Source organism: Triturus cristatus, chromosome 10 (genome assembly GCF_964204655.1).
Source record: "Triturus cristatus chromosome 10, aTriCri1.1, whole genome shotgun sequence".
NCBI lineage: Eukaryota > Metazoa > Chordata > Amphibia > Caudata > Salamandridae > Triturus > Triturus cristatus.
In genome coordinates this window covers 904,882,420-904,907,736 of record NC_140593.1, presented here as the reverse complement: position 1 = coordinate 904,907,736, position 25,317 = coordinate 904,882,420, and the positions used below count along the sequence as shown (strand labels likewise).

Below are 25,317 nucleotides of genomic sequence, written 5' to 3'. Positions count from 1 at the left end.
GGGGACCTTAAGTTTAACTTTTTATGCATCAGTTAATACCTGAATACCAAAATCAAGGACAGAAAGGTAGCTAATTACATTCTGCATGGTGCCTGCCTGCCACCTGTGCTGCCGGGTTTTTAGTAACTTGTGATCCGTTAGAGGCAGAGACATTTTTTGTTGAAATCTGTTCCGCAGCAGATGGTGGAATATGTTTCAATTGCAGTAAATCCACAATTGGATGGAAAACGGAAAGAACACACATCAGAAAAATCCAGCGATCCTGTTTTAATGCATAATAAAAACCCAAACCTCAAAAACAAACCTAACAGTAACCCTAATGTAATCATTCTGCCTTTTTTGATTAATGAGCATTGCCTCTTGTTGTTCTTCATTGTCTCTATTTGTACATATGGTATTTAATGCGGTTTTCTTTATCTTCACATAATGTCACAGAGGCGAGCCTGCTTTGAAAATTATCATTTGAAATATTCATCTCACTTCACCCTACCCTAGAGATGTGTTTGCTCATATTGTTTTTGCAATTACCAGGACCTTAAAATCGGTAATTTTAGCGAATTAATGTGTGAAAAATGTTGAGATTCTACAGGTAATGCTGGAAAACAGTAGTGCTTTCCCCAGAGGGGGTGAGTCTTCCCAACAGTATGGTTGCCAATATAGCAGACAGAAGTGAGTTACACGCAGGGGGAAGGGGAACTCAACGGGACAATTATGCGACCGCGTTCTTGCCGATAAGAGCAACAGATGAACCGAAGCCAGGCCTGGGTTTGCATCTTCGTTTATTATTAACGATGACACATTGCGTAGCTTGCCTTGGTGTCCTTACTGGAATCTACAGGAAGAAGAAACAAAATGCGCAGTCAGTCAGAGACTAAAGACTTTTTAATACAAATAAACACGTGGTGTCTCATGAGCTCAGAAGAGACTGATCCGTCCGATAAGACGCATTTGCAGACCCAGCAAAATTGACAATCATTAGCACCCCCTTAAAACCATTCTAATTTGACCTATAAAACTATCCACACTGCCCTCAAATGAGTCGGGAGTTTATTGTTGTTGTGCCAGGAGTACAGGAAGGACACTGGCATCGATTTAGTTATAGCGTGGTGATTTATTAAATGTATAACTCCAACAACATGTAAAATACTGGGCCCACGAGGAGCGGCGATCTCCACTCGCCGGCCGCGCTCTCCTTCAATGTCCCGTCCCCCTCCACGTCACGGAAACGCCCGTCCTGATAGGACGGGGCGTCACGTGACACAGAGGACAACGAGACATGCGTCTCTATGATGCATAAAACACTAGACCGTACAACATCTCCCCCCTCAACAATATAAACAGCAAAACATTATTTATGTCATGACAAAATCTTCAAAACGCTTGGGCGCCCTAACAAGTCTGGTAGGCCTCCTCGGAGTCACAAACCGAGGTTGCCCCTCGGCGCTTGGAGTGCTACTACATCTGGTATAGTCCTGGGCACCCTGGATGCCTTCACACTCTGGCACAGACTTCGTTCCACCCCGCACACCGGCACCACATGCCACAAATCGCATCTCTTCACGACATGCAGATTCGCCTTTGCTAGCTCTATCGATAGGCGAGGTGTGCAAACATCCATCATCCTCCCTCTCACTCCTATCCGCAACCTCATTTCCTTGCCACTCTGGTGCATTATCGTCATTCCTAGACCCACTCGCACGGCCTCTACTCATGATGATTTTTTCCTGGCCTGCTTTGAGCCTGACGATGTCATCTTTGCTTCTCCATCCTCCACCCTCCAAGCACACTGCCCCTTTCCTAACCTCCTGCACCCGTACAGGAGTTTGAAAGACTGACTTCCCCTTCATCACCTTATGCGGCTTCTTTACTAGCACCCAATCTCCCTGTTCCACGTCCTTTGCCCTGGCTCTGTTCACAGTATCAGCGTATCGTTTGGCACACTCTTGTTTGGCCATGATACGCTCCCTGACTCTTAGCGACTCCTCTTGCACACCCTCCGTGTCTTCTCTTACATCATACCACTTGTTGTATTTGGGAGTAAGCTCGCTGGTGCACCTTCTCCCCCTCATCAGATAGAAGGGCGTATGGCCTGTAACAGCATTCGGGGTGTTATGGTAAGTGTGCACCTTGTCCGCAAGGAACATCTTGACGTCAAAATTGGACGCAATGGCTAGCTGAATGCCCTCTTTAAGGAACCTGTTCATTCTCTCCACCTGCCCATTGCTCTTCGGGCTGTACAACGGGGTTTTCTCCTGCTTGATCCCTGAGTGGGCGAGAAAGTCCGTCATCTTCCTGGATACGAGCTGTGTGCCATTATCAGAAACCATGACCTTCGGTTGCCCTTCCTGGGCGAAACTTTTTCGTAGCACTTGAATCACCCGGTCCGTGGTAACTTCTCGGACAAACTTGTACTGTATCCACTTGGAGTAGTAGTCGGTGATCACGATGAGAAATCTGCAATCCTCCGGCAGCAACGAGAACTGACCCGCGAAGTCGATGGCAATCTTGCTCCATGGGCCAACCGGAATGTCAACCCTCTGCAGTTCCCCTCTGATGGTCTTCCAATGCTTGTCCGCCTTCAGACATTGCTCGCATCGGTCTATGAAGTCGCAGACGTCGCTGGTCATCCCCGGCCACCAGTAGTACATTTTCAGCAGATTCTTGGTCGCGGTGCCGCCAGGGTGACCCTTGTGGGCAATTCTTATCAGTTTGCTCCTGAGGCCTTCCGGGGAACGAACAGCTCGTGCCGTTTCAAGATACCATTCTCGAGAGTGAGCTCCGCACTCACCTGCTGGAAGCTTCGTAGCGAACCGTGTAAGTTCCGAACAGGAGGCCAATGGGATGTCATGTGACCCATCACGGTGCGGAGAATCACGTCCTTCTCCTGAGAAGCCAGCCATTCCTCCTCTGAGATGGAACCTTCGCACATCGTCGTGGCATCCACCAGAGCCACCACACACTCCGCATCATCGAGGGACATGTCATCATCCCCTGCCACCGGCAAGCGGGACAAACAATCCGCTCTGCAGTTGAGGCCACCCTTGATGTGCCGGATCGTGAAGTGGTATTCCTGCAGCTTGGACAGCAGGCGCAGCAGCCGCGAACTAGCCTTCCCATTACCACGGCCCTCGCCGGCCATCATGTAGATCAGGGGTTTATGATCCGTGACGATTTCGAACACCTTGCCCCACAAGTAGTTCTTCAGTTTCTCCACCGCCCAGACACAGGCGAGCGTCTCGCGCTCGATGGTACTGTAGTGCTTCTCGGCGTCGCTCAAAGAGCGGGATATGAAGGCGATGGTGTTTTCTTTCTGCCCGTGGAACTGGCAGAATACCGCCCCAATGCCCTTTTCACTGGCATCGACAGTGACCACATTCCGCAAGTCCTTGTTGTAAGGTTGCAGCACCGGAGCCAATGCGATACCCCTCTTGACGGCCTCGAACGCTGCGTCCTGCTCCGCTGCCCAGACGTACTCGACATTCTTCCTCAGCAAGGCCCTCAGTGGCTCCACCGTGGTCGCGTACCCCTGCAGGAACTTTGAATAGTACTCGCTGAGCCCCAGGAAAGACCGCAGGGCGTCCTTGTCGCCAGGGCACGGAGCTTCTCTGATCGCTCTCACCAGGTCATCCTTGGGAGCAATACCATCCGGGGTCAGGACATGCCCCAAGTATTCGATCTTGGTCTCCATAAACTTACATTTGTCCTTGGAGACAGTCATCCCTTTCTCACGCAAGACCTCCAACACCTTGCCCAATACCACCAGGTGCTCCGCTTCGTCCTTGGTGTGAATCAAGATGTCGTCCTGGAACGCTTCGACCCCCTCCATGTCACAGAACAGCAGATCCATCAACTTTTGGAACACCCCCGAAGCAGAGGCGAGACCGAAGGGCAGCCGGACGTACCTGTACGCCCCGAACGGAGTGACGAACGTGGTCAGCTTCTTGGAGCCCTCGGTGAGGCAGACCTGGTGGTACGCAGACTTCAGATCAATCAGGGTAAAGAACCGGGACCCTGATGTTGACGCCAAAATGTCTTGAATGTTGGGCAGGGGATGGCAATTGACCAGGATATTGTTATTGAGGGAACGCAGATCCACGCATAGACGGATGTCTCCGGACCTTTTCTTCTTCGACACGACAATTGCGGACACCCATTCCGAAGCACCGGTACCTTCTATCACACCTTCATTTTCCAACTTGTCCAGCACAGCCTTGAGTTCCGCCCTGACCGAGAGAGGCACGGTCCTGACCTTGTGTTTGATCGGCATAGCCCCCTCCTTCAGCTGTATGTCGTGCACAAAGCCCTTCACACACCCTACTTCATTCGTGAAGACTGAATTAAATTTTTCAAGGACTCCGGACAACCCACCCGGCTCATCGTCTGCCTGAATAGAGTTGACCCAGTCTGCCCTGAGGACTATGGGATCAGCTGCCCCTGGGATTAGCATCACTCCCAACTTCGCCAGATCCTTCCATCCCACAAGGCTCCTCCCTTTCTCGGCCACGTAAATCTTAGTAGTGATGGCCCTCCCTTTGAAAGTGAGGGTATCGGAAAAATACCCTTTCATCACTATGTCTTGCTCCCCAAACGCTTTCGGATTAACATCCGTCACACGCAACTGCACATCATGCCACTTCGCATCAAACGTGGTGTCGGAAATCAGGGTAATAGGGGAACCTGAATCAGCTGTAAACGGAAGCTCAACAGAGCCGATCATAACGGAGCCTATGGGCCCCTTCACTCGCCCATCCTCCGCATCAATAGAGAGTACAATATCCCCAAGCGCCTCGAGATCACTTTCGCTCACAGAACTCACTTTCACACTGCTAGCCGACTTCCTGGTCTTGCATACGGCAGCAAAGTGACCCACCCTTTTGCACTTAGTACACTTCCTACCAAGCGCGGGGCAGGCCTTACTGTCCGCCAAGTGATCCAGCGCTCCGCACCTGAAGCAAGCGAGCGGCTTCCTACCCGCCCCCTTGTCACTCGCCCCTCTTTCAGGAGGCCTCTGGGCGGACCTGCTTCTGTCCTGCACATAAAACACATTGGCAGCGTGGCTAGTATTGGCAAGTTCCTTTGCGGACACCAGTGATCTCTCGATGGCCTTCGCAATCGCCACCACCTCCTGCAGCGTAGGATCACGGCATGTCAGTAATCTTTCCTGCACTTTCTTGGAATGACAGTAGAATACCACCTGATCCCTGATGTACGTGTCCGTCATGCCCGCAAATTCACAGTCTTGGGCCAGAACGCGCAAGCAAGCAATATATTCCTCTATGGTCTCCCCTTCATCCTGCTTCCGAAGAGCAAATGTGTGGCGCCCCACCATGATGCTAGTCTCCTCAGCATACTGCAGCTCTAACCTTTTCACCGCCTCCTGGAACACATGGAGCTGAGTGGTAACCCCAGGCGGATTCACGTACACGGGCAAACTGTCGAAGACCTCTTGCCCAGCCTTCCCCAGCAGTCCGAACAAAAGCGCTTTCTTCCGCTCCGCCGTGTACCCTGCGCCATCAATGGAGACAATATAGTTCTCGAAAGCCCTCAACCAGCTCTTCCACTTCATGCACGGCTTGCCGGGAACCTCCAGGAAGAGAGGCGGGACACAGATGTTGCCCCCGTGCGCCATCGTGAACGACGTATACTCCCCACAGACGTGGCACGGAAGGCAGGCACCCCCACGCAGCGGCAGCCCCCAGGCCTGGCAGAACGTGAGCACGATGGGGAAGCACCAAGGAGGGCGCAAGCACCGCTAGGCGAGACCCCGCAGCAACAGAAAGTACCTGGCACTCAGGGCTGGAGACAGCAGGTTGCAGGCCAACCGAGGCCAGAGGGGGGGGGGGGTGGGGGCGCCAGCACAGAAAGGCCCCGGGAACAGCACCAGCAGACAGGAGCACGTGGCCAGAAGACGGACGAGGCAGGCAGCAACACGGGAACCAGAGGATGCAGGGAGGGGCTTCAGCAGCAGACACCACGTGGGAGGGCTCCGCTTCAACCGGCGAAGGCAGCAGGTCATGGAGAGACACTCGTGGGCCCAGATTCAAGAACCCTCGTCGCCATTTGTTGTGCCAGGAGTACAGGAAGGACACTGGCATCGATTTAGTTATAGCGTGGTGATTTATTAAATGTATAACTCCAACAACATGTAAAATACTGGGCCCACGAGGAGCTGCGATCTCCACTCGCCGGCCGCGCTCTCCTTCAATGTCCCGTCCCCCGCCGCGTCACGGAAACGCCCGTCCTGATAGGACGGGGCGTCACGTGACAGAGGACAACGAGACATGCGTCTCTATGATGCATAAAACACTAGACCGTACAACAATTGTTCACGTAATTTCCCTGAATCTTCTCTGGTGGCCTTCGACACAAAGAAAGGGGGAGCAGGCAGGTCTAGATGAATGAATTGTTGTCTTCGGTCTTTCACACGCTGTGCTTTATTTGAGCCATTGGATGAAGGTGTTCATGACAGCACTTATTTTGGGGCCTGGGCCTTAATTCATATAGTGCTTCATATATGTGTAAATTTCGAACAGCCTGCGTTTTAGTGATCCCTTGGATAACAGTAGTAATCTGAAGAGGTGACCACGGGTCCCAGTCTGGACTGCCAGCAAACATACATATGCCAAATACTCTTTTACATCACCTTTGCATAGAGTAACAGTTAATTTCCGGTGTACTACAGAAGCTGTTCTACACTCTTTCCTGGGTTCCACCCATACCCTATAAACTGGGATTGATAGTCCATCTCCCATAATCGGATTTCTTCCATAGGGAGTGCCAACTTAGCACTCCCCATCCCATTTGCACACATAGCACATCTTGTCAGGGCTGGCTTAGTGGTCTGTGCCCTGGTGCCTGAAGCAGCCCATGCTCCATTCATCTCTATGAAGATCTGCTAGGCCTTACCCTCCTTGCACAACAAGCAGCTACCTAATGACGTGGCTGACGCGCTATCCTGCAGTGCAGACTCATTGGCAACGATGCTTTCTCTGGGACCATGCTGCCCGCCCACCCTTCTGATGGATCAGCCACGTGCCCGCCCTGCAGACTTCCCTTTACCACTGACAGAGCCCTTGACTCTAAGCCTCCTGCAAGAAGGCCAGACAGCATCAGCCAAATCAACAGACAACTGCCTTGTTGTCTTTTGCGCAGAGGTCTCCAACCTCTACTGATGTTCAATGAAAATCATCCCAAGCTATTAGTATTGTCATTATGCTCATATTAGACAATATTGTATTAGTGGCGCCATATGAAAGATTGCTGGAAGTAGTCATCTCAGTTCAACAGGCAGGATTGCCAGCATTAATGTAAAATGGGCTTTATCACTTTGGAATTCCTCCATATGGGAAATACATAACAGCCATAGCTGCAATCCCTCTTGCACCAAGGTAATAATATTAGTAATAAATCCCCAACGTTACATGCTTAAAGCACTCATAGCATCAGTTTTCAATATATTTTGAAAATCTATCATTTTTCTCCAAGAATCAGTTTATGAGCTCTAAAAAAAAGGCACATGGTCTTAAATCCACACTTTTCAACTTTGGCATACATAGATTAATTCAACCAAGTATAACATTTTAATTTAGTGGGCTTGGCTGTACAGGAATCTACTTATTTGTTTTTTTGCAGAGTTCTACATAGCGCGAACTGGACCCGAATCGGGTATCAGAGCGCTTTACATAGCACCAGGTACGTTACATGAGGACACACATTCATTTTTGTTAGGCGCGGGGAGATTAAGTGATTTGCCCAGAATCACCGGATGTTTTAGCGTCATTACCGAGACTCAAACCCAGTTCCCCAGGTCCGAGGTCGAGCACCCTAGCCGTTAGGCCAACTCCTCTCCCCAGGTAGTTGGAGAGCTTCAAGTAGCTAATGATCTACTCGTTGGAGATGTCTGTTTTAGGTGGATCCATACAGCTGCCATAATAAGTGGAGTTAAAAAAAAGTTTACAATGCTGTTTGGTCTATGTTTTTGTGTAAGACTGCCTGCATTTGTTTAGGTATACGAGCATTCTTGAGTACGCATGTGCGAACGGTATCCACGTGGACCAATGCTGGTTGTTGCAAATTGGTAGGAATATGTGGTATATTGAGGGCATCTATGATGTAATAAGGCCCAGCCCCGACATAACGCTAGCCCTGTTATTTTGCTGATCTTTCTTGGCATTGAGAGGGTGTGGCTTAACAGGTAGAGTAGTTAACTCTAAAGCTGGGGAACCAGGTCTGGTGGGAGGTTCAGGCACCCTGTGATTCTGGGCAAATCACTTCATCAACCCGTGTCTAAAAAAAAAATTAATAATAATAATGTAAATCGCTAATGCAAATAGTGCTCATGTAGAGTAATCTGAACCCTTCGGGTATAAAACCGCAACAACAAAAAAATGTTTGTGCACCCCTAGTGTGATGGGTGGTGACCACCTGCAGTATTGCTGGCCATGCAATAATTGTGGTACTGCTTGGTATAAGTCGGGCACCTATTGTTTGATGGTGCTCACATTTAACAGTGATGGCCATCGCATAATGATGACAAAGCATGACATAGGGTGGACATCTATGGGCATGGGATGTGATGTACACTAGAGAATTTAAGAATTTAAGTGATACATGAGCAAGTAAGGCAGAATGCACATCTACAGTCATACATGTAAGCATCAGCTGAAAATATCACATTGATATATACACACCAAATATGAATTTATTGAAACCAAAAAGCTATTGTTTGAGGGCATTGAGATTATGTTTCTAATATATAACAAATTGTGTACATTTTCATAAATTGACTAGTTGATGTTATATATCAAATGTATATATACACATACATACACACTATGTGTTACCCAGTGGCGATCGGACTGAGAAAAAATGGGGGACCCAAAACTCACAATTCACATGCATTTTCCAAAGACTTCTTTGAGAAGAGTTACCGCAAAAACTGCTCAAAGGAATTACATCATATTTGGCAGGAATCTACATTTTGGTCTGCAGATTGTGTTTGTGGTATTTTTGTGCAAATCCATTCAGTATTTTTTGAGGAATTAAAGTTGAAAAATATTTGTATATCTGGACAGTTTGGTGTGTGGATGCAAATTTAAAAGTAGAGCATTCTGATTGACTCAGGGAGCTTTTGCCCTTGAGCAATCTTGCTCCTGCAGAAGCCAGACTCCAGCAGGAGTGAGTGCTTTCATTGGCTGCCAGCAGCCTTGAGAAAAATGTTGCTGGCAGCCATTACAGGACTATGGTATTTAGTCCCCTGTCCTGAACTTTAAAAAGAAATAGTGTAAGGGGGTTGGGTAGGGATACCCTGCCTCACTATGCCTATAGAGGACCTAGAGGGACCCACCTGGGGCCAAAACCAAAACAATAGAATTTGGCATAAGAACGAAATGGCAGCCCAGGGCCCACATTTTATAGATAAGAAGAGGGGGGTGCAGCCCTTCCCAAAGCCGTTTTCAGCCCTAGGGACACCAAATCTGGAGATCCTATGTCTTTCATAGGGGGGGGGGTACGTGTCCCCCCTTCCTGAGCCTGTTTCAGCCCAGGGACCCCAACACCAGGACCCAATTTAATTATTTTGGGGAGGGGGGGGAACATGGACACTCTCCCCAAGTGGTAGTCAGTGCAGGGGACCCCAAGTATTTTATGAGCAGAAGGCGTCTCCCCCTACCCTTCAAAAGGCCCTTGGGACCCAATCCAGAGGACTGTGACTTTGAAAAAAGGGGAGGGTGCACATTGCTCCTCCTCACTGAGCCCTTAATAGCCTCAGGGAACCTATCCGTCGGGACACAGTGGTCACAGTCTCTAGAAACAGGAGCAAGCACAAAGTCTTCTCCCAGCGGGTGGGAAATTTAAAATTGCTCCCACTGGCTGAGAGCAGACTTGTGTTCTGTTGCCCTGCCCACACTGATGTGGTCAGGGGGCAGAACAGATTGCTCCCATCCATATAGAGCAGCATAAATAGCAGGAGCAATGCCAGCTCTGGAACCATGCAGGGAGCCGGCTGGGGCTCCTTCCACGTCCCCCAGAATGAGCATGGCAGGTTCCCTGGGTGGGCACCCACCTGTTATGAAGACAAGCTCAGGGAGATGGGGTCCCTACCAGCATAATAGACTCAGGGAGGGGGACCCCACTCCCCTTTTCATATACATACAGCCCTGGGTGATGGTGTCCTGAAGGTCTAATGAGGTTCAGGGAGGGGGCCAGGCATCCCCTGCCCTTTTAATATAGATAAAGTTCTGGGGGATGTGTTCTCCAGGGCCTAATGAAGCACAGAAAAGGAGGATACATGCCTTTCCACTCCCTATAAAAATACAGGCCTGGGGGAATGGGGTCCCCGGCACATAAGAAGGCACAGAAAGGGCAGCCAAATGGCCCCTCTCCCTTTAGAAAACAACATATGGCCCCAGGGGATGGTGCCCCCGGGACCTAATAAGGTTCAGAGAGGTGGGCTGCATGGCACCCTGCCCTTTATTATTAGATGTAGCCTCAAGGGCAGAGGTCCCCAGGACCGAATAAGGCTTGGGGAGAGGACCACTCCACTTCCCTCCCTTTTTATTAACATTTTGGCCCTGGGGGGTGGAGTCCTTGTGGCCCGAAAAGGTTTGGGGAGGGAGGGCCCCAAGCCCTCTCCCCTTTTTAATTGACTTTTGTCCTGGAGGATGGGGTCCTGTGGCATATAAAGGCTTGGGGAAAGGGCCCCATGACCCCTTCCCTCTTTTAATGGTTTGTCCTGGGCTGATGGGATCCCTGGGGCCAAATAAGTCACAGGGAGGGGGACACACAACCCCTGCCCTGTTTTATTATTCTGAGCCGTATTCAACCCAGAGTCCCAGTCCCCTGAGGCCCAGAGTTATTTTTAAGGGCAGGGGGGGGGGGCATGTGGCCCATCTCCCCTAGCATTCAAAAGGCCCTGAAGACCTAATTCCCCCCCTAAGTCTGCGACTTTAAAAAAAAAAAAAAAAAGGGAGGGGAGCTGCATGCCCCTCCCTTTGCCTTTAGTGGCCAGAGGGAATGCACCCACTGGGACACAGTGGTTTCACTGCCCTTACCGGCACAGGCAAGGAAACATGTATTTGGCCCCATCTGGCAGGAGCCTTTCAAATTCTCCCACGAAACAGGCGCTCACAAAGTCTGCTCCCAGCGGGTGGGAGCTTTAAAAATGCTCCAGTCGGCTGGGAGCAGCCTGCGTTCTGTCTACCTGCCCGCACTGATGTGAGCAGGGAAACATAATAACAGATTGTTCTCACGTGTATGGAGCAGCATAAATAGATTCTCCCTCCAGGCGAGAGCCATGCTGGCTCCTGCAACATGCAGGGAGCCAGCTGGAGCCATATTGGGGTGCCTTCCACAGCCCCGAAGTGTGCTTGGTGGGTGTCTGGGTGCTCCCTGGGGCACCCAACGTATTATAAAGACAGGCCCAGGGAGATGCGGTCCCCATGGGCATCATTGGCTCAAGTTGGGGGGGGGAACACAATCCCCTTTTTATATACATATGACCCTAGGGGATGGGGTCCCCAGGGTCTTCTGAGGTTTGGGGAAGGGAACCGTGTGCCCCCTTCCGTTTCAATATAAATATGGCTCTGGAGGATGGGCTCCACAGGGCCTAATGGGGGGTCAGGAAAGTGGGTTACATGTCCCTCCTCCCCGCTAAAAGAATACATTCCTAGTGCATGGGGTTCCTGAGGCATGAGAAGGCTCAGGAAAAGTGGCTGTGTGGCACCCAATCCCTTAAAAAGAAAAACACATGGCCCTCAGGGGATGGGGTCTTCAGGGTTTGGGAGGGTGGCTGCTTGCTCTTCTCCCCCGTTTAAATGCATTTGTCTCCTGGGGTTGTGGTTCCTGGGGCCAATTAAGGGTTGAGAACGGGGCTGCACCCCCTCTCCCATTATCATATATGTTTTGGACCCAGGTGATGGGTCTCCAGGGCCCGAAGGCCACCCTACACTGCTCACACCAAATGCCGTGCTTGGTGTGGGGTTGGCAGCCTGCTGGGGTTTTGTCCATAGGACGTGGTGGCATGCCGAGCCCTGTGATCAACACCCTGCTCCACAAGTCCAAAGGCCGTGCACAGCGTGGGCTTTGCTTTTTGTGGGGAGTTGGGAGCAGAGTCCGGCAGCAACCCAGGCCCTGGAGCTAACCCCATGCCAAGCTCGAGCAAAGGCCATGCATGGCGTTGGCTTCCTCTGGGGAGCTGCCTGTGGGGAATTAGATGCAGCCAGGCCTTCTGCTAACCTCACCTAGAGCACACCGAATGGCTGTGTGCAGCATGCGGTTGGCTGCCTGCAGGGGGAGGCAGACTCTGGAGCTGGGTTGGCTACAGGACCAGGTCACAGGCCAGGCCCTGTTGCCAACCCCCTGTTGTGCAAGGCCATGCGCGATGTTGGGTTGTGGTCCTGTGGGGGGGGGGGGCTTGCTTCTGGGCTTGGATGCAGGCCCTCCGAAGGCTGTGCATGGTGGGGGTTTGGCCTAAAAAATTGTAATGAAACTTTATGGTAAAAGACCCCTAGAAATGCACAGAAAAAAACAAAAAAATAATGTTAGAGATAAGTATGAGAAAAATAACATGTTTTTTAAAAAAAAGCAAAACCATAGAAATTTACTAAAAAAAATTGGAAGGTTAAAGTAACGTTATAATTGGGTGAATATGTCTTGGACACCATTAACGTTTCGGACTATACCTTGACCCCCCCATGCACTGCTTAGGACCTCACATATTAGAAACACTCATGACATGATCTATGACATCAAAATAGATTAGAATAATATAAAGATATATATATATATATATATATATATATATATATTACCTAGTGGCGGTCGCCAGTAGGTAGTTATAGTTAGGACCTATTTTCCATAGGAAATCCGTAACATTCTATTCCCAATAACTTTGGCGCCGATTGACGAATCTTCGCGAAATTTTCAAAACTTTTGGCCAGCTCCGGTCCACTCCTATCCTGAAAGTCTTGGGATGATTCGTGTAGCGGGTGCAGAGAAAAAAGGGGGGTCCCAAAACGTGTTTTCCCCATGCAATTTCCCACAGGACCTTTAGCCGCAGCTACAGCCCGAACTGCTGAACGGAATTACACCAAATTTGGCAGAGAGATAGTGCTCAGTTCAGACTCGTGCCTTTTGCTTAAATGGTGTCAATCCGTTCAGTAGTTCCTGAGAAAATCAAAAGTAAAATCACATATATATATCTGGGCGGAGCCTAACCACACATCTCATCGTGAGATCTGATTGGCTGTCAGCACTTCATCCAAGAAGTGTTGGCAGCCATCTTGGGACCAATATACATGATAGTACCTCATTAAAAAGCATTGCAGTTAATAGAAGGTTTTAAGACTTTAGATACATTATAAATCATTTGTTGATGGTACCATACTCATTTAAGGAATTGTGGTGTGTTCTAAGGTGATTTTACCATGTGAAAAAGCCTTCTTCTAGGATATCATGAATCATGTTTGAGAGAAAATTATTTTCTCATGCTTTTCCCCGCAGAGGTTTGGAAGGTGATCTATAAGCTAAACTGAGAGCATATTTTCTGTAAATTCACATTATCTTTCTCAGTCATGTGAGAATGAAGTCTGACATTCTCAGTAAAACATGTACATCCAACAAGGGCAGAGACTGTCAGTTGATTCCTTTGTGTTCTACTGCAGCTTCCCAGAGTGTTCCAAAACAACAACTAGAGCGCTAACAGTTCTACTTATGATAAACGTATGGCACACCTGAAGCCATCTTGATTGGAATAAAGTGGTAACTCTTAAAACATTTAATTTAAAAAGGAAAAAAATGAGGGGGTTCATTTTGCCATAGAAAGTATGATTAGTGCTGCAGAAAGAAAAATTAGGGCACATTTTAACTTCTCAAATCGTCTTCTATTTCATTAAAAAATTCTGACATGCAGACTGAAACATGCACTTTGAATACCAGTCCAGCAGCAGACTTCCCTGGTGAGCAGTACCTTTCCTACAGTGATCTAATGAGCAACTAGAGTGCTACCATTCTGAATTTATGGCAAATGTGTGACACATCTGAATGCCTTCTTGATGGAACCAAAGTAAACAAGCATTGAAAATGCAATAGGTCTCGCCCTCATTTAAGTTAAAGCAATTCTGTTTGTAATTAGGTGGCTTTTTAGCTTTGCTTTTATTAGTGTTTTTCAAACTTTCATGTACATAACAGGCATATGCATGCATATATGTACATGTATGCATGCATTTATATTGATATGCAGATTATATATATATACACATACATATATATAAATGCATATATATATATATGTGCATATGTGTGTGTGTAGAGAGGTAGAGATTAGTAGAGAGAGAGGTGGAGAGGTAGAGATTAGTAGAGAGAGAGGTAGAGAGGTAGAGAGTAGTAGAGAGTAGTAGAGAGTGAGTAGTAGAGAGAGGTGAGTAGAGAGTGAGTAGTAGAGAGGGAGTAGTAGAGAGAGTAGCAGAGAAAGAGAGAGAGAAGCAGAGAGAGAGAAGCAGAGAGAGAGAAGCAGAGAGAGAGAAGCAGAGAGAGAGACCGAGAGAGAAGCAGAGAGAGAGAGAGAGAGAGAGAGTAGTAGAGAGAGAGAGTAGTAGAGAGAGAGAGAGTAGTAGAGAGAGAGAGTAGTAGAGAGAGAGAGAGTAGTAGAGAGTGAGTAGTAGAGAGTATTCAGTCAGTGTCAATCAGTGTCAGTCAATCAGTGTCAGTTTCAGTCAATCAGTGTCAGTTTCAGTCAATCAGTGTCAGTTTCAGTCAATCAGTGTCAGTCTGTGTCAATCAGTCAGTGTCAGCTAGAGCAGCTCTGCTGACCTGGTTCTCTGGCTCTAAAGCAGCTCTGTTGACCTGGTTTTCTCCCTCTAAAGCAGCTCTCCTGACCTGGTTTCTCTGGCTCTACAGAAGGTCTGCTGACCTGGTTCTCTGGCTCTAAAGCAGCTCTGCTGACCCGGTTCTATGGCTCTAAAGCAGTTCTGCTGACATGGTTCTCTGGCTCTAGAGCAGCTCTGCTGACCTGGTTCTCTCCCTCTAGAGCAGCTCTGCTGACCTGGTTCTCTTCCTCTAGAGCAGCTCTGCTGACCTGGTTCTCTGGCGCTCTAAAGCAGCTCTGCTGACCTGTTTCTCTGGCTCTAGAGCAACTCTGCTGACCTGGTTCTCTGGCTCTAAAGCAGCTCTGCTGACCTGGTTCTCTGGCTCTAAAGCAGCTCTGTTGACCTGGTTCTCTGGCTCTAAAGCAACTCTGCTGACCTGGTTCTCTGGCTCTAAAGCAGCTCTGCTGACCTGGTTCTATGGCTCTAAAGCAGCTCTGTTGACCTGGTTCTCTGGCTCTAAAGCAACTCTGCTGACCTGGTTCTCTGGCTCTAAAGCAGCTCTGCTGACCTGCTTCCCTGGCTCTACAACAGCTCCGCTGACCTGCTTTCTCTGGCTCTACAGCAGCTCTGCTGACCTGGTTCTCTGCACTGAATATGCACGCACCCGACTTCGCGAAAATATATTTAAAAATAATATAAGTTTATTATGAGTACAAATATATTATTTTTATGAATATCTTAGATAATCTCTTGCCCTAATATGTATACTAAAGGCACATACATATCATTTTGGAACATAACTTTTTTTGTGGGAGTCGCACACCCAGCGCGCCCCAGCACATATAGGACGTCACGCGGGACCCGCAACCGCGCAATCATCTTGTACCGTAATGCGCATGTGTCGTGAATACGTGGGAGCAGGAGTCGAGGACTGGTCGCATACCAATCGCGCACATCACGTAATATTAAATGTATATGATGTAACTGAAAAACACGCAGCCGTCGCACACCGTACGCAGATCCTTCACGACTTTTCTAAAATGGCGGCTAGAATGCACGCACCCACCGTGATGTGTACACTTTGAGTGCGCGACTCCGAAAAAAAAGCCTTTTTAAAAAAAAGAAAATATAAATATATTAAAATAAAAAATGAAAACAAGAAAATTAATCAATTCAGTTTTAAAAAAAAATAATTTTCAGAATATATAATGTTATTTAATGAATACAAAGTTTATAAACAAACAGTTAAAAAACTGTAGAAAAGCAGTACAAAAAATAGGTAGAACTACTATCACACTTAAAAATTAGCATTTAAAAAAACCTTTGAAATTCACTGAAAAAAAAAACATAGGTTTCAGAGACGCTATAGTTAGAAATTAACATTTAAAAAAGCTTTGAAATTCACTGCAAAAACCATAGGTTTCAGGGGTGTTATAGTTAGCTGGCCATTTTACTCGTGCAAAACCATAGAAATTCCTCCGTTATAGTTATCCTCCGTTATAGTTAGTTCTGCTAACTATAACTCGCGCGCCCGCAATGCACTGCTGATGATGATGTCACATATTGCATCATTCATGACATGGTCAGTGACATCACTGATGACATCATCCACGTGACAATGTGATACACCTCATCATACACTAGTATAACCTTTCATCACTCACTGTAAAATACATTGTTCCATATTTGAAACCATTGACACACCAATACCAGTTACTACATACCGACTCACTGATTCCTAAGTCTACACACACACACAACTACCCATTCAACAACAGAATCATTTATACATGCAGTCACTAATTAATAGAACACTATCAAATGCACTTCTACACATATATAGACATTGACACATCAGCAGTCATCTTAGTCGGTTATGCAGTCATCCTACTCACTCATGAAAAAAATTAATCACACTTACACACTTATCCAACAACACCTCATTTATTCAAACACATAGTAACTCATAGTTAATATGTTAAAAAATCACCATTACAATTATACACTCATTCATATAGTTACTCACAATCACTGACTCTTACACATACTTATTTATAGACACCAACTCTCACATACAATGCCTTTTATTTTTTTACTTTGTTGAAGATGTACAACTAAAACATATCCGCTCAACAACACACAAATAAATACACTCATTCACCCAAACAACTGTTTCCACACGCACTCTTAAACCTATACACCTAGTCAATCAATCATTCACACATCTATGCATAGAGTTACACACACACCATCCAACCTCACACAAACTCAGTGTCCCATACAAATACTCACCCAACTAATAAATAACTAATATACACACTCATGTAGTTAGTGACCAACTGATGCAGCATGTTATACAACAACAGAGACAGTGATGCACACATTCACATAGTTTAGTTACTAATCCATGTATTAAGTGAGAGTTTTAATTACTCACTTAAACAGACAGACAGCTACCACATTCACTGGATGAGGTCATCAGTGAGGTCATCAGTGATGACATTTGAGATGTCAGTGATGTCATCAGTGAGGTCACTGACCATGTCATGAATGATGTAATATGTGACATCATCAACAGTGCATTGCGGGCGCGCGAGTTATAGATAGCAGAACTAACTATAATGGAGGAATTTCTATGGTTTTGTACGAGTAAAAAGGCTAGCTAACTAGAACACCCCTGAAACCTATGTTTTTTTCTGTGAATATATATATATATATACACAAACACATCCAAAAGCCTAGTCAGTAGCTCCTTTTCAAGAAAACTAGCGTGGACCCAACGTTTTGTGCAGATAAGTTAATTTACACCAACTCAGTCCACCATGACGCGTTTCGGCTATATATATATATATATATATATATATATATATATATATATATATATATTAAGGGAATTACGATGCATCAGTCAAAGATGTTTTCTATGTCTATTACTATGACGCGGCAGAATACGCCGTCCCTTTTAGTGTATTGTCTCTTTAAAAGGTGTAATGACAATCATGTGGTGTATCATGTGATCAAGGCTCTTGTGGAGCTGAAACGCGTAATGGCGGCGGTGCTGGGCACGAAATAAATCTTCATTCACAGAATTTGGGTTCGCCTCGTCTTTCCAGTATACGGATTGTGGGAGAGTTGTGGCGATATATATATATATATATATATATATATATATATACACATACACACACACACATTAAGGGGGACCACAACCTGGGCTGTATTTAATACGGGAGGGGGATGCGAGTCCCACCCTCCCAGCCAATATAGACCCTGGAGAGCCCACCCTGTGGGTAAAATCCTAAAAAAAATATATATATATATACACATATATATATATATATATATATATAAATAAAGGGGGGGGGACACTGCCCTGGGAACTCCATGCTTCATGGCGCAATCTTCACAAAATGGGAGGGTTTTCATGCAGCCCTCCCCTTCCCTGAGCCTCTATCAGCCATTGGGACTCAATCCTCTGGTGCTGGCCCACTCACTGAGTCCCGGACAGCCAATCCCTGGAACACATCATTTTCCCTGCCTGCACCAGTACCCCCTCCCCTTATTAAATGCAGCCCAGGGGGGTCGGCTCCCTAGGGCCTATAAAGGCCCTGTTAGGGGGCCATGTGGTCCCCTTCCCTTTTTTGATTCCATTCTGAACCGGGGTAGGATCCCCAGGGCATATACTGGCTCAGGGAAGGGGGGCACTGGCCCTCTCCCCTTATTGAGTGCAGCCCCAGGCATGGGTTCCTTGGGGTGTATAATGGCTTGGCAAGGGGCTTGTGTGGTCCCCCATTTAATTTTATGCAGTAGCTCTGGGGGATGGACCCCGTGCCTTTCTAAGGATTGCAGGTGGCACTCAGCCCCCCTCCCCCTTTCAAATATATAGGACCCCCAGGTTGGGCACCCTGGGGCGGAAAATGGCTCTGGGAAGAGGGCTGCGTGTTCGATGCCCCATATTAATTTAATTGGGCCTCTGTGCCGAATACAGCTTAAGTAGGGGGGCTGCGTGCCGACTGACAGCAAAAATGCTTTCTCATAAGAACAGAGCACAAATTGCCAAATCGCAATTTGTGGTTACTGATTCAGTATTTGGAAGGGCTGTTTGTAGGGTCATCCTTTCACACTACCAAATTGCAATAGTATCTATGAATGTATTGTGACCACATAATGGTTGAAAACATTCATTTTTTTACTGACACCTCAAGGGTTGTGGTATTCATTTGCAAATAGAAAGACGTCCCCTCTGGAGCCTCTTACCTTTTGGAATGTTGAAATAAATATTTAGTAAAAGCAGGTAGTCCCAGGGACCACTGCCTACAGTTTTTTCTTTTTTAAATGCATCCAGTTTTTCTTTAAGGAAAATGGGTTAAATTTTAAAGTTTGCCTTATTTCAAAGCAATCACAGTCATGATAGTCTGCTGACCCCAGCAGGCCAACATCCCTGTAATGGCCGAGATTCATAATGGGTCGCAAATTGAGACCTACCTCATTAATATTCATGAGGTAGGTCGAATGTAACCCTATTAGGAATCACTAAATGAAACTCAATAGGTTTCCTACATTAGAAATTTAAATTTCTTAACTGCGATTAGCAAAGAATACCAATTCTTAACATTTGTACATACAATTGTAAATATTATATATGATGCAAACTGCAGCCCCTGGCTTCTGCTTGTTGTTGATGTGCTCCTGCTACAAAATATTTTTTCCCCAAAAAGACAGAAAAGGACATGACGTGTTGACATAACGAACATTTCGCCAGGGCCTCAAGCCAGTAATTGTTCTATAGTTTATTTTCTATAAAGATGCTTTGTACAGTAGCACTTCCTATATTGCTTTTCAATGACAGGGAAGGGTGACCATCTTTCAGGGTTCTCATGGTGCTGTGTGCAAAACAAGTTGTAAAATAATTGAGAGGTTTTGAAAAATTGAGGTGGATTTTAATCACTTAGGACCGGCATAATAAAGTGGCGGCGAGGGTTCCCTGTGTTTGGACAAAATATTGATTTAAAAATTAAATATCGTGACACAAATATCATGATGCACAAATATTGGTGACAAGAATATTGTTTTTAGGAGGCAAGTCATAATTATCAATGTTTTGAAAATCATATTTACTAATATAGAGGTTAAATATTGTTTTATAATTATTTTCATGTGTTTTAGGTGGTATAATAATTTTATGTGTTAAAATTTAAATTTGTTACATTATTACAAAGCCTGTAATTTTAAGTGATTTAGAATTTTTCATTAATTTTAAATAGTAATTTATGGTGTAGCGGGTTGTTGGGTTTGTAGGGGGGAATATGGTGGGAAGTTCATCCCGTAATAATTAAGAATTTAATATATTTTGTTTAACTATAAGATTGCTATTTATTATATAATTTATGTAATGATTTATTTTCGTTTGTTTGCAGGCTGTTATATTTGTAGGTGTATAGGTTGGGAAGTTAGTTAAATAATAGTTCATTTCTTTTGTAAATCGATAATTATTTAATTGATTTCTAATTATGTAAAATAAGGACTACTGATTTATTTTACTTATATTTTAGTTGCAGGATGCTCGATTTGTAGGGTTATAAAGGTGGGAAGTTTATTTAGTAATAATTAATAATACAATTATTAATTGGTAATTAATTTGAAATATGCAAGATCTAAAATAGGAATCGTTAGGGTATATTTTAGGTGGAATCTGTTTGGTATGTCTGGGTACAGAGTGGGAAGATAATAATTGAATAACAATTCTTAATTGATTATTTTTAAATAAATGGTAATAATGTAAATTGATTGTTTTAAGTGTTTTCAAACACACACACATAATATATATATATATTATCTACTGGCGGTCGCCAGTAGATAGTTATAGTTAGGACAGTGTTTCCATAGGAAATCCGCAACATTCTATTTGGAATAACTTTGGCGCCGGTCGACGAATCCTCGCGAAATTTTCAAAACTAATGGGGCGCTACGCTCCGCTCCTACCCTGAAAGTCTCGGGGGGATTCGTCAAGCGGGGGCTGAGAAAAAAGGGGGGTCCCAAAACGCGTTTTCCCCATGCATTTTTCCATAGGACCTTTAGACACAGCTACAGCCCGAACGGCTGAACAGAATTACTTGAAATTTGGCAGAGAGGTAGTCCTCAGGTCAAGGAAGTGCCTTTTGTAGGTCTGGTGTAAATCTGTTCAGTAGTTCCTGAGAAAATAGCATTTAAATCAATATATCTGTGGCAGCGCTCCGTGCGCTTACCGTGCGCTTATGGTAAGCTTACCGTACGGGTACGGTGCCGAGCGCGATTCTGATTGGTTGTTAGATCAAAGTAAACATTCGAATCGGTCGAAACCCGGAAGTATCGGCCGCCATTTTCTGTCTGTCGCACTGAAAAAAAAAGGTTGATAACATGAAAAGGGGGCAACGAAGAGAGTTGCAGACCCCCTAGCGTTCGTCAGGGGGTTCACGAAGGACCAAAAAGTATGAAAAATAAATTTAATAATTTTTAAAAAAAATCGCGGGGTGCGCGTACGGTAAGCTTACCGTACGCGTACGGTAAAAAAAAATAAAAAAAAAAAAATTAACAATCACATTTAATATATAAATCTAAGGACCCCCAAGGGAGAAAAAAACAATAGATATTTTGAAAAAAATGGCGAGGCGTGCACGGTACCGTGCGCGCAAAAATTAAAAATAAATACATAACTTAGCATTTAAAAAACCGTACAAATTCACTGAAAAAACCATAGGTTTCACACATGTTATAGTTAGGAATTAGCATTTAAAAAACCTTGCATATTCACTGAAAAAACCATAGGTTTCACACATGTTATGGTTAGCTGTACATTTCACTCGTAAAAAACCAATGAAATTCCACGTTATAGTTAGTGCAGGCAACTATAACTCACGCGACCACAATCCTCTGTTGATGCTAATACTGCATCTTTAGCTATACATATATTACAAATATTTATTTTTCATAAAGACACATATGTCATCAGTGATGTAATATCTGACATCATCAGCAGAGGATTGCGGTCGCGTGAGTTATAGTTGCCTGCACTAACTATAACGTGGAATTTCATTGGTTTTTTACGAGTGAAATGTACAGCTAACTATAACATGTGTGAAACCTATGGTTTTTTCAGTGAATATATATATATATATATATATATATATATATATATATATAATGTTAATCATTTTTTATATATTCATGGGGTTACTCATATGTGTCATTTGATGGAAAGGCCGACCTGGAATGGCTGTCAGAAACCAACATCATAATCCCATTGGGCACAGGGTCAAGACTGATCTGCAGATGGCTGGGTTCACACAGAAATGGCATGGGGAGCAGAAAAACGATGGATTTAGGCCCAGATCTATGTACTGGAGTTGCCATTGTTCTGCATTCTGTCCATCAATAGTTTTTTTTGCATCATAATCTCGACGGCAGAGCCGCCGTCATTAAGGGATTTTGTTTTGTTTGACACACCTCCGATGGTCACTCCGCCAGATGCCTCCACCCACCATATTGTAATGCGGCGGGCAGACCGCAGGGACAGATGTTGGTTGATCAGACACCGACGTGGCGCCGATGTCGGACCCACCAACATCATAATTAGGCCCCTCTATATAAATATATATTTGTGTTAGTTTGGTATATATGTAACATAATTAATACAAATATTTATTTAGCATTATATACATTATTTTCTATTTTAAACTAATTACTATGAAAATGTATATAATTTGTAAAATATTTATTAGGATACTTTAATTTTTTTAAATTTAATATATAACATTAATACATTTAAAATAAAGTAAACAAATATTTTACAAATAATATACATTTTTACAGTAATTAGTTTAAAATAGAAAAGAATATAATGTTAAATTAAATATTTTAGTAATTATGTTACACTATGTATATATATATATATATATATATATATACACACACACACACAATTTACATACATATAGATTTGTATGTTTACATAAGTATATATTTGTCTATAGTGCCTCATCACGATGTCGGGCGTACTCACATCCTCAGTAATAGGATGCCACCGCACATGGTGCCGTCGCACACTCCCATTTCGCTATGGGAGCTTGTGTTGCGGTCAGAAACTGGCCGCAGCACAACCTCCCATAGAGAAATGGGAGGTGTTATTAATCCATGCACTGCATGCAGGCGTCACACGGTGCCTGCCACGTGGTGCAGGGACTGACTGGGGGGCACCATATGTGCCCCCCGAGGCCCACAACCAGAGGCCGCTGTTGCTAGGTGGCCCTGCTAGGGGCTCACAAATTTGCTTTCCGGCAGGCTTTTCATGTCGGAAAGCCCAACATAAAAAGCCTGTGAGAAACAGACATTGTAATGCAGATGGCGGAAACTCAGTTTTTAAGGAATTACATGCCAGCTCCGACTGGCCAACAGCTCGTCAGAAGCCAGCCCGAATGACCATCCGGTTTCAATTCTAACCGCCGTATTCATAATACGGTGGTCGGAATTGAAACCGAAGATGTCGATCCGAAAGCCTCCAACCGCAAGTCAAAATCAGGGCCATAGTATTGAATATCAGTGGAATATATTCAATTTACATTATATTAAATTTTTATTTTCAAATATTTACTATTTCAAACTCTATATTTAAAATATATATATATTTTTTTTTCTTCCCCATTTTGGTCGATATTGTCAAATACATTTTCTTTTCAGACATTTGTCTACTTAAAATTATAAGTATAGAAGCACAAAATTGTGGTAAACCACATCTTTTTACAAAATACTTTTGTCAATAGTATTGTTAGCACAATATTATGTCAGTGATCCGTCCACAGTTCTCTCCCTGTCAATATAGTGGGCCGCCTGTGAAATGTAATAGTGGGCACACCTTATGTTTGGCCACCGCGGACACTACTCCGTCTATTTAGATGGGCTGACATTGTCATTTTTTTACTGTTTCTACCACCAGTAGGGAACATTAAAAACATTATAATACTCTCCCCGCCATGGAAGAAGACTCATTTTGGGATTTTCTTTTTTGTAACAAAAAGATTATTATTACTGTGCTGCAGGGCTGCGTTGTGCTGACATAGCTGCTTTTATAAATGAGGCGGGTGGCTTCTTCACCAAGGGGACAGAGTTATTTACTCCATCACGATGGTGAAACGGAGGGACACCCCCCCATGACATAAATCTGTCCCTTATTTGGTGTACAGGATTGCATTTCGATGTCTTGTTTTACTATTATGTGCATTGCCTTCAAATGGTAAATTTTTGTCTATCCGAATTTTTTGGGTTTGATATAACAACAATGAATATATTCATTCGAATGAATGAGCTCCTGCTTTTTGTGGGGCTAAACATACCTACCCAGAAAGTGAGAACATCAGATCACCCGAATGTTTTCATGATGACTTAGAGCAGACAACGAACCAGGTTTGGTCTTTTCTTCGCACACGCGTTTGTTCTTCTGCCAGAAACATCGTCTTGTTTGCCTTGGTCTTCTTACTGGATACTAAAAGGACAAGATGTTCAGTAAGCTGGGACCACAGATAGGTAACAAAGTATCAATTCTATATATAGGTCCTACATTTTTTGTACAGCCAAACCATCAGCAGCTACTGTTTATTTCCTATTTTTTGAGACTTTGTTGAGTATTGGAATGCACTGATGTAAAACCAGTGCACAGCTTCGGATACAGGAAAGGTTAAGCCTCTCTCTTGATTTTATGTTTGGCTAGAAGGAGCTTTACCATTTTCAGTCAGCCTAATGGCAGCATGATAAGAGAGCTAGGTCACATGGAGGAAACTATGATCGGGAGAATCTCACTGAACAGAGTTCACACGTGTCGTCCTCCAAGTTGTATGTGAGCCTGTCGATTCAAATGACAATTTTCCCACACTGTGACCCTCTTTACAAGTGGGTACTTAATTCCATTGGGTCGGCTAATAGCCGTTATCAGCCCCAGCAGAATTATGAGATCCACTGGATCATTTCAGGTGTGATCATTTTCACCAGAAGATTTCAGCTTGTTGAAAGAAGCCGAAATCTGCAGGTAAAAGTCTTGGAGAAATTAGGTACCTCAAGGGGAATTTGACTTGTTATTGATTCTGGTAACTTCCCATTTCTTAAAAACACCCTCAGGTTCCATTTTATACTGGGACAAATTTTCCCCATTACATACGTTACCAGTCCTACTGGTGTTACAAACTCTGGGAGTGAGAAAAAACCACTCCACGAAAGACAGGACATCAGTGACAAAGAGAAATGGCATGGTTAAATAAGAACTTGCAAAATGAAGACGAGAAAGGAAAGGTTGTGTGGTGGAAGAAGTAGGCATGAGGTGGAATTAGGACTAAGCAGTTTACAGATTCAGCAGTCACAGCATTTACAATCACAGCTTGTGAGCTCATAAGAAGATCGTGGATTCCCTGCACTTATATTTGTTACAAATTAAGCACTGCTGCAAAATCAAGATAATCTTGAATCTCAAATACATGTATACAGTGTCTGT

General features: G+C 44.8%; 1 protein-coding gene across 2 annotated transcripts in view; it reads right to left on the bottom strand.

The window, feature by feature from the left end:
* Positions 1 to 248: 248 nt before the first annotated feature.
* The window catches only part of LOC146796223 (cathelicidin-1-like), a 49,451-nt gene continuing 24,382 nt past the window's right edge, over positions 249 to 25,317 (bottom strand). The window contains exons 4-5 of one of the 2 annotated variants that reach the window (XM_085628729.1): positions 24,174 to 24,318; positions 249 to 832 (exon numbers count right to left, since the gene is read on the bottom strand). In XM_085628729.1, coding sequence (XP_085484855.1) covers positions 24,190 to 24,318 — 129 coding nt within the window. In that variant the 3' untranslated portion in view covers positions 249 to 832; positions 24,174 to 24,189. Of the gene's footprint in view, positions 833 to 24,169; positions 24,319 to 25,317 lie in introns of both variants that reach the window. The other variant, XM_085628730.1, reaches the window with a different exon arrangement.